At 33.5% G+C, this 19,171-nt stretch overlaps 2 protein-coding genes across 2 annotated transcripts; one reads left to right on the top strand and one right to left on the bottom strand.

Moving 5' to 3' along the window:
* The first annotated feature begins 8,128 nt into the window (after positions 1 to 8,128).
* LOC145030353 (uncharacterized) lies at positions 8,129 to 8,825 on the top strand. The gene is made up of 3 exons (XM_078978730.1): positions 8,129 to 8,425; positions 8,520 to 8,622; positions 8,704 to 8,825. The coding sequence occupies exons 1-3, from the start codon at positions 8,129 to 8,131 to the stop codon at positions 8,823 to 8,825; spliced, it is 522 nt and encodes a 173-aa protein (XP_078834856.1).
* A 3,065-nt stretch (positions 8,826 to 11,890) lies between these two features.
* LOC145029316 (protein ASYMMETRIC LEAVES 2-like) lies at positions 11,891 to 12,977 on the bottom strand. Its single transcript, XM_078977889.1, has 2 exons — positions 12,801 to 12,977; positions 11,891 to 12,723 (listed from the first exon to the last, which is right to left on the bottom strand). Exon 2 carries the CDS (start codon positions 12,668 to 12,670, stop codon positions 12,005 to 12,007), a length of 666 nt encoding a protein of 221 aa, XP_078834015.1. The 5' UTR covers positions 12,671 to 12,723; positions 12,801 to 12,977; the 3' UTR covers positions 11,891 to 12,004.
* Positions 12,978 to 19,171: the final 6,194 nt, after the last annotated feature.

The raw sequence follows: 19,171 nt of genomic DNA, 5'->3' as shown, positions 1-19,171 counted from the left end.
TTTTGTGGTTTACCCATTTATGCAATTATTTTTTCTATATGGTCGATGTCTGGATTATTGTTTAAACACGTGTTGTGTTACGTGGTGTTTTCTCTGTCCACCGCCTTAACGTGTGTTCCTCATCTATCTTCCTTATCTTCTCACCGCCTCCCACATCCAATTATCTTTCACCTGATCGATCCATCCTATTTCTATTATTCCATCCTTCATGGAATCTCTCTGCCATAGCTACCACTTCGTCGGTTTTCTCTTCCAACTCCATAGCTCCCCACCTTCATATCTACACCGTTTACTTTCTCCTCCACTTTCTCTCTTCAATATCGACACCAGTGGAAGAACTCGCCTCCGTGACGCACATCGAAGAACTTGAGGAAAGAGATTCGGGTTTTCATTTAGGTAAACCCTCAATCGGGTTATGAGATGGTGAATTCTTCTATGCTTTCTAGCCCAAAATCGGTTGAAGGAATACCAGTTGATTTCCCATTTGGAGGTGAACGGAGACCACTAATACACTGCCATCGACCCCCTTTCGTTGCCTTGTTTTTATTAAATAACTCGACACTAGTAGGGGTGAATTTGGACATCTATTTACTTCAAAATGGAATCAAATCTAATAGTTTGTAGTCAGTATGTGTGACATCCCCATTTTCACGGCCAAAAAAGACCGATTTTTTTTATGCTTTATAAAAATCAGAGTACTTATTTTAATAAATGTTGCGGAATTTGTTCCCAGAAAAACATGATAAATACGTTATTAAAACATTTTCGAAGAAACGTATTTTATTCATTTCAAAACGTTTGGGATGTCATCGTTAATACAGAAACATAAGCATAAACAAAACTTATATTTATTTACACTAGTGATCTACATCTCTTTAAATATCTCAGTGTAAAGTGACTTTGTATCAACACCTGTGATATAAATAAACTGAGTGGGTCAGGTTGGGAAACCTGGTGAGTACATAGGGTTTTCAACCCACAATAATATAATTATTATGTTTAAACAATCAAGCAATTAAACCCAATTACCCATCCCCATTATCTTCTTTACTCTTAAGGGTCTACCCTAAGAATAAGCTATTCCTCGTTCATTCATTCCTAAGGATTATCCTAAGGAATCGGCACAAAGTCCATCATTGCCACGGTTTACACAACGAGCACTAAGTCTGCATAGTCGCCAGGGTTTAGGCATCAAGTCTGCATGATCACCAATGTTTAGGCACCAAGTCTTCATGGTCACCAAGGTTTAGGTACCAAGTCTGCATGGTCACCAAGGTTTAGAGTACACCAAGTGAACACATCGTTCACAACACCTACAGGTTGCGAGCCTGCTAGTGTTCCACTGGACTGTCTAGAATAGTCCGTGGTTGTCATCGATACTCTGCTGAATGACGGGGCCATCATTTGGGAAAAAGGCTCACATCGTCCACCTCTCACCCTAACCTCGTGGTCTATAACACCTCTCAACTCATCATTTAACTCATATTTCATCTATTATATCTACCCATGTTTACCCCAACATTATCGTAGATATAAAATACATATACATTTTAAATCATTGAAAACATGTATAAAAATGTTCATCCAACATAGATAGCAAGTATTCAGATAATATGCACACATAGCACGTAATTTATATAAAATACTTCATATCTATGTGTAAGATGAAAGTAACTATGCACTCACTTGAAAGGTGGTGATTCAGCACTCGGACAGCGCTTCGATACTCTCAAAACAATTTCCTTCGATAACATCTAGTACCAATACCACTAGGGTTTAGTCTGACGATAACCACGACAAATTAATTAGTCTGACTATTATTATTATTATATAAGTGTTAATAACACTCAATATAACTCATAATAATTGCCCAAATAATTATTTTAAGGACCTAATAACATTCCTATAATTATTCGAAAACTATATTAAAAATTACGTAAGCGTAGCTCACTTACAGCGAATTTTATCGAAAATCGGAACTTTATTTGGAGCAGCGTTTCGAAACCGAAAGACCCTTTTTCTCGGGACTCCGGGAGCCTCGGGGCTTCCCTCGGGTGCTAGGGGATCACCTAGACTTTAGGGGACTCAAAAGGAGATAGGGAGAGAAAGTTCTTAGAGAGAGAGTGAGAAAATGTGTGAAAAAGTTGGAGACCCTCGCCCCCCTTTTATACCCAGCGAGGCCTCGGATTATGCTGGGTGTAGTCCTTGGCTACGCTGGGCGTAATGCTCGGATAAGGGTGCCAGCAAGCCTCCAGCTGTCTCGCATTTGGAAGGGATAAGAACCGAAGTACGCTGGGCGTACCCAGCCTCGGACGCGGGGAGTAGATGCGAGTCGACGTGGCGTGATCCGAAGCAAAGCCTTGGTGAGCAAGCAATGGCTCAGATGCGGCCACGTCATCAACCTCTCGCAGATTTCGAAATTTTACACTCCGACTTCTAAAAATCATATCTTTCGCATACAAGCTCCGTTTTCGACGTTCTTTATATCCACGCAAATGTGGGAACATACTCTACAACTTTCGTTTAGACTTCATCGACTAATTTTGACTCGATTTTAAATTTTATATTTTTAATAGACCGGGACAGGATTGGTCCGTTAAATCCTCATAATTTCTTCATCCGACATCCGTTTTCACCCATCTTTTTCTCGTTACGCTACTCTTAACGAGATCTTCGATTCTCATTTAGGTCATGTCGGCTGAAAACCGCTCAATCTAATATTCGAATTTCGGGTTGTACACTGCTAATCCGAAACTTCGAAAAATCATAACTTCTTCATACGAAGTCAGATTTGGGCGTTCTTTTTATCGATGTTCTTAGTTTAACATATTCTATGACTTTCGTTTATATTGCTAAGGATAAATCCCGCTCTATCGTAAATTCGACGGGTCATAACTTCTTCGTTATAACTCGGATTTCGGCGTTCTTTATACGTACGAAAACCTTGTAACACGTTCTACAGCTTGGTTAAGATTATTTATTCTAAATAATCTTTTGTCGAAAAGTTGTTTTCGACCCCTATTGCCTCTAAATTGACTAGCCCGGATCTACGGGCGTTACAATATGTATATTTTGGTAAAGAATTTCATTTATCGTTTTCTGTGATTACCAATCGGATGTGTTGATTGAATCTAGTGCGTTGCCTTGATATGTTTCCCCATGGAGATATATTACGTAGATAGTAGTAGAGATTTTTATATGAGTCTCATAGGAGTGTTCTTGTCATCCTTCTCTTGATTTATTCGAGAATCCACTACCTTAGTTTGTTCTACGTGCTGCTCGTTCTGTTCAAGGTTGGTTTGATTTTTTTCTTATTAATATTCGAGTGTGATTTATGTTTGAAATAACAAGTAATAAAAAGAAATTATTGTTTTACATGCTAGAGAACAATCAACTATTGTGGGTCAAATTCGTTTTTGAATAAAAAACAAGTGTTTGATTATTGCTCTCATTGTAAATCAACTCTAATAAATAAAAATCTTTTTGCCACATGTCACATTTTTATTGATTTGGCCATATATCATTTTGTGGTTATTTTAAATTAATTTTTTTTTTCCACATGTCATTTTGTGGTTTTTTCTATTTTTTAAAAATTACATAGAATATTGAAATGTAATAATTACAATAAATGTAATAATAAATACATATCAATTTTATTAATTGACTTTCCTTTAAATTTTTAAATTTCTAAATTATAGTCTTATTAGTTTTCTTTGTTTATTGATCTAAATTATTTTTTTTAAATATAAAAGATAAAAAAAACACTTTATTTTAATAATTCAATATTTTTCTAATTTTTCACATAAATTCAAACTTTTCAAATAAATTTCATATTTATTTTTTCTTTTAAATAAACCCATGTAATACATGGACTTACATCTAGTTTAGAATTAACGACAAAATTACCATATGAATTATTCAAATACAATTAATTTTATATATGATAATATATCTTCACTAATAGCGAACCATCTTCCTGAAACCATTCTAAACATGAAAACACATTTAATAATAATAATAATAATAATAATAATAATAATAATAATAAAATATATTGGAAAGGTATAAAAGTATCTATAATATGAAAAATGACTTGTGAGGGTAATTATCTTTTCATCTTGTTCACGTTTAGAAAAAAAAAATTATATACATTTGATTATTTAACTTGTTAAATATATTCATATATTACCATTATCATCTGCTATCTCAGGTGCCAATGATAACATGTAAACACATTTAACAAGTTAAATGGTTAAATGTGTACAAAAAATTATCTAAATGTGAACCGTTTTTTTCAAATTTCTTAATGCTTTTTATAATTTATCACAACATTTTTATTATATATTTTCGTATAGTTTTTCTTACTACAATGTTTTAAACTTTGCTTATAATTTTTTTTTAACTTTTTTTTATATATTTTCATATAATTTTCATACATGTGTTTTTAAACAAAATATTTTGTAAATGTTTTAAAATGTTCTTATAGGTTTTTAATTTTTTGTTTTTTAAATTTTCATACAATTTTTTTCTAACTTTCATACAACTATTTCTAAACTTTCTTTTACAACATTTTTAAAGTCTTTCATAGATTTTGTATGAAAATTTAATATTTTTTATAACATTTAAAATACTTTCATTAAATACTAGTTTGAATGTTGTATTAAAAAAATTAAAAAGTTTATAAACTTCTAATTAAAAAGTATAAAAAAGTTGCAATAATTTTAAAACATTTACAGTATAACTTTTTATTTGCTACGTAATATTTTCTTTTTATTTTTTTTAAAAGATCCTTCATACTTATTATTATATATTTAGTTTATATAATTTTATTGATAGTTACTATTACTTTAAAAATATTGCATATGCTTAAAACAAAAGAAAAAATTTAAGAGACTATATGTAACATTCCAAAATACGACCCAAAAATTTTTGTTTAATAATTACTAAAAACATCATGTCAATATCATAAAATAAAACCCATACGTCAATATCTCAAAACCATAGCAAAGTATCACGAGAAAATTGTATCAAGACTGTATCAAATCACATCTATGAAAAGCTAAAACAACTCCCAAGACAAAATGAAGTTGTGGTATGTGCGATGCCATCAACCCGAACTCTTCCCTTTACTTGCAGAAGTACCTGAAACCAAAACTGAAACTGTAAGCACAAAGCTTAGTAAGCTCCCCCAAACTACCACATACCATGCACTAACATATAGCACATACTGGGCCTTGCCCACTGCATCGGACCGAAGTCTGGAAACTGCATTGGACCGAAGTCCAGAACTAACCAGGGCATTGCCCTCTGCATCGGACCGAAGTCCGGGACTAACTGCATCGAACCGAAGTCTGGAACTGACTGGGACCTTGTCCCCTGCATCGGACCGAAGTCTGGAACTAACTGAATCGGACAGAAGTCCGGAACTAATTGAGCATAACATAACATATCATAAACATATCAACTAGCATGAACACATAAACTGCATACTGCATCGGGTCGTAGCCCGGAACACATAACACATAAACACTGTTTGAGCCACGAAGGCATCAAACATTCTAACTACTACATCAGATCGAGGTCCGGAAACTACTACTAATTAAACGGGCCGGCATTGTGGCCTTAGACCCGTTCCTACTGGAAGGAAACTCACCTCGTGATGCTGACTGCTGAACTCCTGAATGAGAAATCCCTGGCTGCTGCTCTGGCTGCTTCCCAGCTATCATGGGAAATAAAATACTAAATCAGAATAGGGATTCCTCTATGGGTAAAATGACCATTTTACCCCTACTATGGTGTGGGTCACAAACATGGCCCAAATCCTTAATTCCTTCTAAGTCCATCCATGGCCCCACTATAGGCCCACTATTGGCCCAATTTGCTATATTGGGCCTAGAACCCTTTTATTGGGCCTTACTCAAGCCTAATACTAAATCCTTGGTCCTTAGCAACTGAATTCTGATGGGACATAAAGGCCCAAGGACCCTAAGCCTGAAACCCAGCCCACACCAAGGCCCAACACTCGAAGCCCAAACTGGCAGTGTACGCGGGGCGTACACCAAGGTACGCTGAGCGTACTGGCTGCTGGCTTGTACGTGGTGCGTACTTCCTTGTACGCCCAGCGTACAACTCTGTTAAGCCAACATCTCATTAAGTGCTTAATAATCCGATCCAGAAGCTACAAATCCAGATCCTAAGCTTATTCCATGACTTAAGCCATAAAGTTGCTTACTTGATGGCTTACAAGTCTCATAAAGGCTCAAACTTCCACAAATAACATTCTACGTCCATAAAGCTAACTAGATCTCATGCATGGTTCCATATAAGCCACAAAGATTGAAACTTTATTGCTATAGGGACACTTAAGCTTCAAGGATAGCAATCCCAAGCTCCAAAAACGAAGTTGCAAGATAAAGGTCCTTCCTTTGGACCTAAAAGGTCCAAACTTCTAAAAACTCCTAGGTCTAAACTTACAAGAGGAAAGTTGGAAGCTTTATGCCTCTTTTGAATGCCAAATAAAGGAATGATCCCAGATCTATGAGCTCAAGGTGCTTAAGTGCTTCTTCTTCCACTTCTCTTCTTCTCCTTCTTCACAAAAATAAGCTCAAAGTTCAAACACACACAAGCAAGGAGCAAAGGGGACAAAATAGGGTTTCTATGGAGTGAATGATAATTGAGGAGGCCAAATGGGAGGCTATAATGAGGTTTAAATACGCCTCAACCCTTAAAATTAGGGTTTGCCCCTGGTTGCGTATGATGGGCGTACCATAAGGTACGATGAGCATACGCTCAGCCTCCCCGCGTTTCATTTAAGCAGTACGCCCAGCGTACAAGGGGTTACGCCCCGCGTACGGCTTATGGGCTGCTTACATCTCGGCCCAAAATAAAAGGCCCACTCTCAAGAACAATTCAATTATAGCCCAAAATAAACTGAAGAATTAAATAAATTTATACCTCGGAAACGATTGTTACACTATATCAAATATTTCATAAAAAATATTTATTAATTAGAAAATATGGTTTAGAATTTATCAATATTTAATTAATGTTTATGATAGTAAGTTTTTGCTAAAAATAATCTAGTGGAAAACTGATTTGTCAAAATCAAAAGACTATAAATGGAAAAAATAATCACTCATTATGGATATTTTAAAAACAATGTTTGAAAAAATAATACAAACAAATATGAAAAATAAAATCGCTATTAAAAGTGGGGGAAAATGACTTATCAAGATAATTAACTTTTTGTTTTTTTTCATATTTAGGTAATTTCTTTTTTTGTACACATTTGACCATTAAATTTGTTAAATATGTTTACATGTTACCATTGTTACGTAAGATAACCAATGTTAATGGTAATATATGAACACATTTAACAAGTTAAATTGTCAAATATATACAAAAAACAATTACCTAAATATGAACAAAAAGAAAAAATGATTACTGTCACAAATCATTTTCCCTATGCAATATGAGTTTATTCTAAGCCTTTTCAAAATGAATAGGTTTGAAAAAACTTACTCCTTAAGTGAGAGTGCACAACGACTTGTTAAATAATAAGTTCTTGGATGAAAGATTTTTCATTATTTTGGTGTGACCATAGCTTTCAATCAACAAAAACTTAACAAAAAGTTTCTTTAATCATTTTAATGGAGTCCATATGTAATATTTATTGTTTTTTAATTCATGAAAAAGTTTGCAAATAAGATTTTCCTATTGTGATGAACGTATTTTGAGGTTTTTATTTTGTTGAAGCCTCATAAAAAGATTAGGAGAATTAACTATTATAGTTGTTCTAGTAATTAATATAATACAGTAAAATCTATATAAATTAATAATGTTGGGATTGTGATAGTTTATAAATTTAGCAAGATATTATTATATCGATAAATTAATAAATTATTAATTTAAAGACTTGATTTATATTCGTAAGCAACTCTCAAATTAATGCATCGACCTTTAAAATTTTCATGTCTGTTCACTTTACTTATTTGAATAAAACAGAAACATAGACCTTCAAAATTCTCATGTACATTTACACATTTATAAACTTGTCAAGTTTAATGTACATAGATTTAGAATGATCACTATAAAATGTCTAATGATAAACTTTAAAATCACGTCAACTATGGCTTCTAAACTAAAAGGTGTTAAAAAATCAACGATGACCAATCAACAACGAAAACCATTATGCGAGTATCAGAGAGATCGTCAAGGATGCACTCAACAAGATTTGGTGAAGTGGGTTGACAAAACTTTCGATTTGAAAGCTAGTCAAGGAACAATATCAAACACTCTTAAGAAATCATCGGGGTTCATTTCAGCTAACTTTGACAAAGATGGATCTTCCAAGCATCACAAAGCAACCAAGTATCCGGAGATGGAGAAAGTTGTTTATGAATGGTTTCTCCAACATCAAGAGCGTGTGAATATTAACATGAGAGTTAATCATAGAGAAGGCGGTTCAGACGTCGAATCTTTCGTATCCACAAGATTCTTCTGAGCATAATCTTTCACAGGATTGGCATGAGAAATTCAAGTTAAGGCATGATATCAAATCGTATCGCCGATTCAAAGAAAGTGGCTCAGTCGACACACGTGACATGAAGAATAAATTGGAGTGTATAAGGAAAAAAATTAATCAATTTCCAGTGATTAATCCAACCTGCTAAAATGATTTAAATAATGTAAATTCTGGAGAAGATATTCGTGAGCTTGAGAACTTGATTACAGAAATGCATTATCGGCACAAAATGGATGTGAATGAGTTGTTGGATTATGGAGGTGAAAATAATGAATGTTACGAGGTTCAAAGCATTGAATAAATTATCACAGATACCGTTCAAAATTTGGTTGATGATGATTCAAAACCTTTGAAACCGATCATTTGGAAAGAAGCATTGCAGGCGGCAACAATTCTTCACAACATTTTGTTGCAATACAAGAATACAGTGTCTAACTCTTAAGTACAATTGGGAGATTTAAAGATGAACTCAATATAGATTTTGAAGTTCACACACAAAAAATAAAAATAGTGACTATAGATTCATTTTTACTAGACAATTCTAGAATTTTAGAATATTTTAGTAACTATTAATTTATAGTTTCGCTGGGACCAATATATTTTTATTGAGATTTTAAAAAAAATATATTTTGTTATTTTATCGATTGGGATCTAATTTTGATATTGTCCTAAGTTAGAACCGGACAAATTATGAATTTTATCGAGGTTCTTAATTTATCAAGTATTAAATTATAGAGGTTCTACTGTAACTAATAACAATATTGACAATAAAAAGTGCAGGTTGTTTAAATGTTTAACCACACACGCAATATAATGTATAAACAATGAGAGATTGTATCTTATTTAGTTTTTTTTTTTTTTTTTTTGAACAACAAAATGCATTAAAGAAAGCAAAAACCAGCAGCGGTTAGAACAGTACAGAACCAAAACAGAAATGATAAAAAATGAACCGCAAAATGTATCTTATTTATTTTGCTATTGATAAATTGCTAATTCAATAAATGATGTCTATATGGATCAAGTATTCTATTAACTTTACTTATCTTAAAATTTATTTTATTTTTATTATTTTTTTAGATGAATCCAATATTCAGAACAAAAATACATACATACCATATAATTAACGGCATCCATAAGATGAATTCTTTGAGTTAAATTAGATGACAAGTGTATGTGTCATTCAACATATGAAACTGAGAAATTTATAGAAAATTCTAAATATTTTGGGAAAATTTTTAATAAAATTCTAAATTTTATTTTTTGAATAGAAAAAGTCCCGACTTTTTAACTTTTTAAATAGAAAAGCCCAAGAAACCGATTAATTTTTTCACTTTAGCCCTCTTTGACACATTCAGCAGGTCATAAGACCAAATCGTTAATTCTTCCAAAATAATGAGATTTTTCTGTAGATTTTTTCAAAACTTATGTATAATATATAAATGTATTTTTTACGCATTTATATATATATATATATATATATATATATATTTATGTTCTTTTGTACTTTTACGTTTTTATATGTATATGTTTACGTATTTTTTTGTATTTTAAATGTATAAACGTATTTTTTTAGGTATATATATATATATATATATATATATATATATAAACACACACACACACAGAAGTATTTTACACATGTTTATGTATTTTTGTGTTATTTTTTATGTATTATGTATTTATATATATATATATATATATATATATATATATATATATATATTTATTTACGTATTTATATCTTTTTGTAAGTTTTTATATATACATGTTTATATTGTTTATGTATTTTAAATTTATAAATGTATTTTTTAACGTATTTATATATATATATATATATATATATATATATATATATATATATATATTTAGGTTTTATTTTTTTGTGTATTATGTATTTATGTATTTTTTTTTAAGTTTCTTATATAGATGTTTATGTATTTTTATGTATTTTAAATGTATAACTATATTTTTTTTTATGTATTTATGAATTGACTTCAAGTTTTCTTCACCGTTTCATCCAATCGTACAACTTCTTTTAATATGTCTAGATGGTTTTTCTCAATACCCATATATTTTAAGTTTTTCCCTTTAGCTTATCTTGAAATTAAACATCGAATCGAAAAAACTTAAAATATATAAGTATGTAATAAAACCATCTAGAAATATTCGAAGAAGTTGTGCGAATTAAATGAAATGGTAAAGACGACTTGAAGTAAAAAATACATAAATACATAAAAATAGTACTATCAAACATTTAAAAAACATAAAAATACATAAACATCTATATAAAAAACAAAAAAAATACATAAATACATAATACATAGAAAACACACAAAAATATGTAACATACTTTTAAAAAATACATATAAATACGTATAACAATACGTTTATACATTTAAAATACATAAACATTTATATAAAAAAACTTAAAAAATACATAAATACATAAATATATATAATTACATAATACATAAAAAAAATAACACATAAAAGATATGTAAAATGGTTAAAAATACATATGAGTAAAAAAAATATGTTTATATATTTAAAATACGTAAATATATACATATAAAAACTTAAAAAATACACAAATACATAAAAATACATATAAATACGCAAAAAAATATGTTTATACATCATCCATAAATTTTGACGAACTCTACAAATTAAAAAGTCTCATAATTTTCGAAAAATTAACAATTTGGTCATGTGATCAGATGAATAGGTAAAAAATGGCTAATGGTAATAAATTATCCGGTTTTTTGGGTTTTTCTATTAAAAAAAATTAGGATTTTTTTATTCAAAAAATAAAATTTATAACTTTATTAAAAAATTTCTCAAAATATTTGAACCTTTCTAGAGATTTTCCTATGAAAATTTATCATTATGAGATGTCATCTTAGTATTTAATAGACTTGGTGTTCAATAGTGATGTGTATGTATCATTCAACAGATGAAACTCTATCATTGTGAGATGTCAGTTTAGTATTTATTGGACTTGGAGTTCAATGGTCATTGAACTCTTCAATAGAAAAAAAAATTAATTCTGAAATATAAACTATAAATGATATTTTATAATATTATATTGAATTTATAGAGTTGAAAGTAAGAAAAAAATTGAAAAAAATAATGCATTAAAGAGCAAAGAAAAGTACGGTTGGAAGTTTCACTCCCAATCAAATGAGTAAGATGCATCACAATCTTAAAGAGCAAAGAAAATAATGCACACGACTTCAACCAGAGACATGGATTTTCATTTTCTTGTCACTAATAATTAGGTCACTTTGGGTTTATATATATTATAACAAAACTGAAGAGCTAAAAGGAATTATTTGGTTTATATATATTATAACAAAACTGAAGAGCTAAAAGGAATTATGTGTAAAACGTTATAATAGATGATTGGATATTAATCAAAGTATATATGGAGTATTCAGTATTATGTAAATTGGATTCATATTTGAAGAAGCTGAAAAAACCTTAAGATGGATCAATGGGTGTTCTCCGATCATCGCTACCACTTCCGGCAGCCCTATGTTGCTGATATTGCATGTGTTGTCCAAGACCGCCGGTGGCATCATAAGTACATTTTACATCTAAACCCCTTATCGCCTCCGTGTGCTGATGATCCCTAGGGGGAAAGAACTCTGCAGGGTGGTGGTACAAATGGTGATCTTGACTAATAACATCACTACCGTCGACATTAATCAAGTTGATCCCCAAGTCATGATGGTGGTGGTGGGTTGTGGTAGCTGCCGGAGCAATGAGTCCGTGGGTGGCTGCACCATTCATATGACAAAGATGGTGGTTCTGGTACTTGGACAGCTCCGATTTGGCGGAGGTTAGATCCATCTGAAGCTGCCGGAGTTGGTGTTGGAGCAGGGAGATGACTCCGACACACCCATAGACCGGATCACGGAGGCGCATGTCGGCCTCATAAGCCAGCGTGTTCACCGCATCCTCGCGTTGGTGAGGGTGCAGTTCATTCAGAAGCTTCGTGACGTTGCTTGCTCCGAACACCTTGTGAACATTCGCAAACTTCTGCGGCTGGTCCGCCGGAAAGTAGGGTGCAAATACACACTCCGGTTGGCATTTTCGTCTCAGGAACTTGCACGCCGCACATGGCGAATTCGAAGACGACGCCATTTTTGCAGGTTATATATTCGGCCACCACTAGTTTTTTGTGCTATCGTCGGTGGCTGAATATCCAAATATACAAACAAAAATTAGTAATTACGGAAAATGATGGGTTTCAAACAAGATGAGGTAAGATTACCCAAGAGTTCTTGAATGAGTTATACGATTGTTATGGCTAAGCAAAAACGTCGACTACTGTTTTGTTTGTACGAGATAAGTTAGATCGTACGTATAAAAGAAGAGCGAAGAGGAAGAAAGGGGAAGGTTTGTATAGGTATGAGGGTGTTTAGTTAATAGTCAAACGTAGTTAGGGTAGAAAAGAAGGGTATGGATATTGGATCTTGAAAAGTTTGTTTTTTCAAGACGAGACTTTTGAGGGGTTAGATTTAAAATTGTTCTTGGGAGAAATCAATTATGACTTTCTTGCAAACTTAATTTAATTTAATTTAGTTTCTTAGTAAATAGGTTTTTATTATTTTCGTCGATGTCATTGTTAGATTTAAATAATTTGTTTGCAAAAGCCGAAGCAAACATTAACTACGAAGATTTACTCAATTTAGAACAATTTTGAGACAAGAAAATGCTTATTGATTAATTTCTTTAATGGAGCAGGAGTATTTTGGCAAAATTAGCTTGAAGTAGTTGGAAGACAATATTTTTTATTTGTGTAAAAAGATTTGGTATAAATAAAATTTTAAATGTGTAAAATTATATAAAAGTTAAGAGATAAAAGCATATAAAATCTATTCTAAGCAACTCGAATTATGATTTTTATTATGTTATTAGGTATGGATATGTTAAGAAGTATTTAGATTTTATATAACAATGTTATAACATTATCAACACGGTCTCACCCTTATGTTATGGTAAGTGTGTTGTCGTTATAACACATTGAAAGTGGGAGTTTTCTCTCTCTCTCTTCTTTTCTCTCTCTCAATATCATGTTATAACTTGAGAACAACATAAAATTAATGTTATACCACGATGGAATGTGGGGTAACAATGTTTGAGTGTTACAACATCCACCTTTAGTCCATACCTTGTAGCCTTATTTATTTAAACTAGAAGTTTTAATCTAATGAAGTTAAAAGCCCATAAAAACTTTTAAAATGGAAAAAATTAAAATAAACAAAAAAAAATGAAATTACTTACCTCACACGTAAAATGGAAAAAATGAAATTAAACAAAAAAAAAAAAAATTACTTACCTCACATGTAAACAACATTAAAATGGAAAAAATGAAATTAAACAAAAAAAATGAACTTGAACTTACTTACCTCACACGTAAAATGGGTTAAAGTATTTTTTTTGTTCGTTATTTACAAATTAGACCCACTTAACATTATTATCACCATTTAATCTACAATCTTCACCTTGACATGCTAATCCCAACCAAACTTTCCATCTAAAGTGTCCTTACTTAACTCGAAATCAAGAACCAAACTTTCCATCTAAAGTGTCCTTACTTAACTCGAAATCAAGACATCAGATAACCCATGTGTATCTACTCAACCGCCTTTCAATTCGATCAACTCGAAACCAAGACCTTAAATAACGTAGTTTGGATTCGAAATCAAGACCTTAAATAAACGTAGTTTGGATTTTGTAATATTTCTCTAGATATTGTTTTTCTACAATGTGACGTCCCCAAATTTACTGGTAAACTTTTTTTTCTTTTTTTTTTTTATGGTTATTTTAAATCAGAGTGATCTTTATAAATACGGAATTTATCCCTTAAAAAGTATTTTCAAATAATTTTTTTTTATTGATTATTAAAAACTTTGGGGTATCATAACTGATACAAAACAAAAACATAAACAAACCTTATATCTATATTTTTGCACCCCACGAACTTCTTAAATCTCTCAACAGATAATTACATTATCTATCAGTATATTCGTATCGCTACCTGTGATACAAAGAAACTGAGTGATTAGGTTGAGAAACCTGTTGAACACATAAGGTTTTCAACCCACAATATTATAATCTTTAATTATACAAACTTCAACATTTAAAAACCCTGTTACCCCATTCTTGTTATTCTCACTTCATAATCCTATAATGATGATCTTGAGAAATCTTTTCTAAATGATCTTTGACAGCAGTCATCTATATTTCCCTAACGCCTTGTTCCCGAGTTTTACTTAATGAGAGAAATAGGAGGCTACGGAGGGAAAGTGAGGGGTATCGAAAGAAAATCATGTTCCCGAGTTCCATTAATGGAAGAAAGTGAAGGAGAGAAAGGATTTTGGAGCCTTATTTTCCTTTCAAAATTTCCCCCAAAATTAGGCGGATTTAGGAAGAAAGTGAGGGGAAGAAAAATTTTAAGTTTTATTTTCTTTTCCTCCTAACTCGGAAACACAAAAACTTAAAATTTTCCTTTTATTTCCTTTAATTTCCTTCGAACTCGGGAACACGGAATAATGAATATTTTCCTTGACCTCTCTTTCTTTCTGAAAAAAATTTCCTTCCCTTTCCTTTAACAAATTTACAAAAAAAACTCGGAAACAAGGCGTAAGTGTTTAGACAAAACCGTACGCTAGTACTTGGGATAATCATGGCAGTATAATAGTACTTTTAGATAAACATGACAGTATAATAGTATTTTGGATAGGCACGACAGTACAATAGTTCTTTGGATAGGCACGGCAACTCATAACTTGTTATTTCGCACAAAACCCACTAACCTATCACATCCACTATCTCACACGGCCCTATCATATCTTATTATTTATTATTTCATACAACCATTTACTACTCAACCATATACGATTAGATCAAGTAACCATCATATCATATTGTACAAATATATTAAATACAACAAAATAGCGCACATAGTATTTAAGTATTTAGAATATTTGTATATATATGTAAGTTGAAAGTAGTTATGCACTCACTTGATAAAAGTGGGTGACTGACGATATCGGCAGCGCTCCGCTTCGCACTTTCAAAAAGACCTAGACCCATAAACTACTAAACCGTAGTCTAGTTTCACAATCCTGGTGATTATAATCATTATAGTTTAGACTCCTCACTAATCTCAATGTCTATATCCAGATCTATCAACTAAAGCTTAGCCAGACAAGACAGTTAGGAGGCATGATCATTTTGGCATATAGCTTTCTGAAATCCAACAACCAAACCAACGTGACCATTCTATGCACATCTACCGTAAGTAGATCAATCAATATTTTGACTTGAAATTATTGATGAATGTTATTTATAAGTTCATAATAATAATTATGAACATAAATATAAGTTTATCTTGAAATAAAATATGTGTATCTTAACTTACAAAGATTTTTGCGACAACTGTAAGCCCAAAGCTTAGTGAGTTCCCCCAAAATACCAACACCATACAACATAACAATATCATAAACAAACAATATACATATATAGCCTTCAACATGACTAGACCGCCTCATCAGGCCTTCAGTCTATCTGGCCCACTCTCAGAACCTTCAGCATGTTTGGACCGCCCCACCAAGCCTTCAGTCTGTCTGAACCGTTTTTCGGGCCTTCGACCTGACTCGTACGCCTTAATGGGCCTTCAATCTATCTAGTCCGCCCTGGGTCTGTTGGCCTAGGGCACAAAGCAGGACCGCCTCAACCTACCCGTAATCACACAATCATCACATAGATATCAAACGTTAGCTAGCACATACAATAATCATACAGGCCTAACAGATCATCAATCATAACATCATCCTATACACTAGGATACGAATCTAACATATCACTACGCATAGCACCATACGATAATCGGGATAACAATCCAAAAGGGTCGGCCTTGGTGCCTTCGACCCTGTTAGTATAGTGAGGAAAACTCACCTCATAAGTAGCACCGACTGACACTATCCAACTCTCGAATCAAGGCTCCGAACGCAACCGCCTACAATCACCATGTGACTAACTCCATCAAAATCCCGAATTCCCAAAAATACCTTTAAAGTCAAACTTGGTCGGCCATGGTTAAGGTCAAAGTCAACAGTCAAGGTCAATAGTCCATGTTGACCCAACTCATGGAGTGCATCTACTGACTCGTCGAGTTCCTTTAGAACTCAGAACACCGCAAAAACCTAGGTCAACTCGTTGAGTTCGTATAGTGCCTAGAAGATCGATGAAACCCCTGGTGAACTCGCCGAGTTGGCAGAGCAACTCGTTGAGTTTTCCTTGTCTTAACTCATTCAACCATCTCCCAAGCGAGTCTAATGCTCCAAACTATAGATCTGGTCCTCTAGGACTGAGATACCACGTAAAGTTGCTAACTTTACGTCCATGCATGGCATTAAAGGGGATAAAACACTTAAACATAGCTTAATAAGGGGTTTAGGGCATAGAGGAGGGCCAAGACTTGATAAAGATGGGAATTTTATGTTAAAAGAGGCCATGAAACGTCCAAATCTGAAGTCATAGCTACATGACATGCTCAAATCCAAGAATGACTCAAATATAAGCTAATAAGGACCATAAACTCACAAATGAAGAGATCTAGCAAATAAATGACCAAGATATCCACTTTATACCTCAAAATTCTTACCACAACAGAGTAAACATCAGATCTACAGCCTCTCCCTTCAGCCAACTTCTTCAAGCTTCTTGTTCCTTCCAAAAGAGCACCAAAAATACTCTCCAAGCTCACACACACATACACACAATGAGGGAAAAAGCACGAACTAGGGTTTTCTCTGGACAAGGAGGCGATGAAGGAGGCCATCAGTGAGAGTTAAGGCCTTTAAATAGGTTGCAAATCCTAAAAAATAGGGTTTTCATGTTCAGCCTTCAACTCGTCGAGTAGACATTAAAGATATGTGGGCATTAAATACTCTACACAACGAGTTGGAGCCTTCCAACTCGTAGAGTTGCCCTGAAAAATATAAACAACAAGTTTTCAATTCATACATGAAGATTGGGATGTTACAACTCTCCAGAACTTGAACTAGGCTTCATCCTCGAAGCCTGTTGCAACGAATAATTTCGGATAATGCTCCCGCATCTCGGCCTCCAGCTCCCCATTCCACTCGGATCCCTTCCGATGCTTCCACTATACCTTTAACAAAGGTAACTCCTTGTTACGTAGGACCTTTATCTTCCTTTCTAGGACAGCCACCAACATCTTAACATAATCCAGGCATTCATCGACCTGAATGTCATCCAACGACGCCACCTCATCCTCGTCTAATATGCAATTTCGTAATTGCGAGACGTGGAAAATGCTATGAATCTGATGGAGCTCCTCTATCAGATCCAGTCTATATGCCACCTTGCCAACCCTGGCAATAATCCGAAATGGTCCAATGTATCGGGGACCTAACTTTCCCCTCTTCCTGAAGCAGATCACACCATTCCAAGGTGAGACCTTCCGCATCACCATGTCGCCGACGTGAAACTGCAAATCGGATCGGCAGAACTGTTGGATTAGGTTTCTAAGCCCATAACTATAATTGGTATGTACTTGACCCGATAGTAGCATGGTCCTTTTGGGTTGCCTTCACCGGAGCAATTTGATAGGATGGATATTTGAGAAAGAGGTTATTTGTGATTTATTAATATATTATATGAATAATATATTAATTGAGAAATAATATCATTCAATTGGTATTGATCAAGAATTAATTTAGTGATTAAAAGAGACTGATTAAATTTACGGGGACTGATTAGGTAAATCATTAATACTTATAGTTTGGACTAATGATCTATGTTGATTAGGGATGGACTAAACCTATATGAGATTCCATGAAGGTTTAGTCTAAAGGGCCTATGAAATGTGAAGAGTCGTGGTGAATTAGGGTTTACATGTAAGAAACCCTAGGAATTCCACACTATAAAAATAACTCCTAACCCGCTAAAATCGGCCAATCTCTTCCAAGGTGGAACCTTAGCCGATTTGTGCTTCCTAAGATCTCTCTCATAAGCCTCCTCTTGCTTTTGGTGTTTGTAACTTATTAGAGGTATCACACTTGAGGTATTATGCTCTTGAAAGGCCAAAAATTACAAGCTACAACAAAGAGGTATTCATCTATCTAGTTTTTATGTTGTATATATCCAATTGCATGCTAGCTAGGGTGTATGCTTTAGATAAAATGGAATTGTATGTATAACTTGAGAAAACTTAGATCCAAAGCATGTAGGGTTGTATGTGCACCATTGGATTGTTATAGTGCTCAAAAACCAACAATAACCACCTCAGTCCGACCCATGACCATGTGGCCAACCTTGCCCCAGCAAAATGGGGTGTGACACTTCCGCCCATACAACAACTCAAACGCCGGAGCACGAATGTTGGAATGAAAGATGTTGTTGTAGGAGAATTCTGCAAGGGGTAGGTAGGAGTCCCAGCTCCCGCTGAAATCAATGATGCAGGCCCGCAATATATCCTCAAGGTTCTGAATGGTCCACTCGCTCTGGTCATATGTCTGCGGATGGTAAGCAGTGCTGAAATGCAGTCTCGTGACTAGTTCCTCATGGAACTTCTTCCAGAAACGGGAGGTGAACCAAACATCACAGTCT

This window comes from Lactuca saligna, chromosome 2 (genome assembly GCF_052625555.1).
Source record: "Lactuca saligna cultivar CGN05327 chromosome 2, ASM5262555v1, whole genome shotgun sequence".
Lineage (NCBI taxonomy): Eukaryota > Viridiplantae > Streptophyta > Magnoliopsida > Asterales > Asteraceae > Lactuca > Lactuca saligna.
This window is presented reverse-complemented; position numbering and strand designations above follow the sequence as displayed.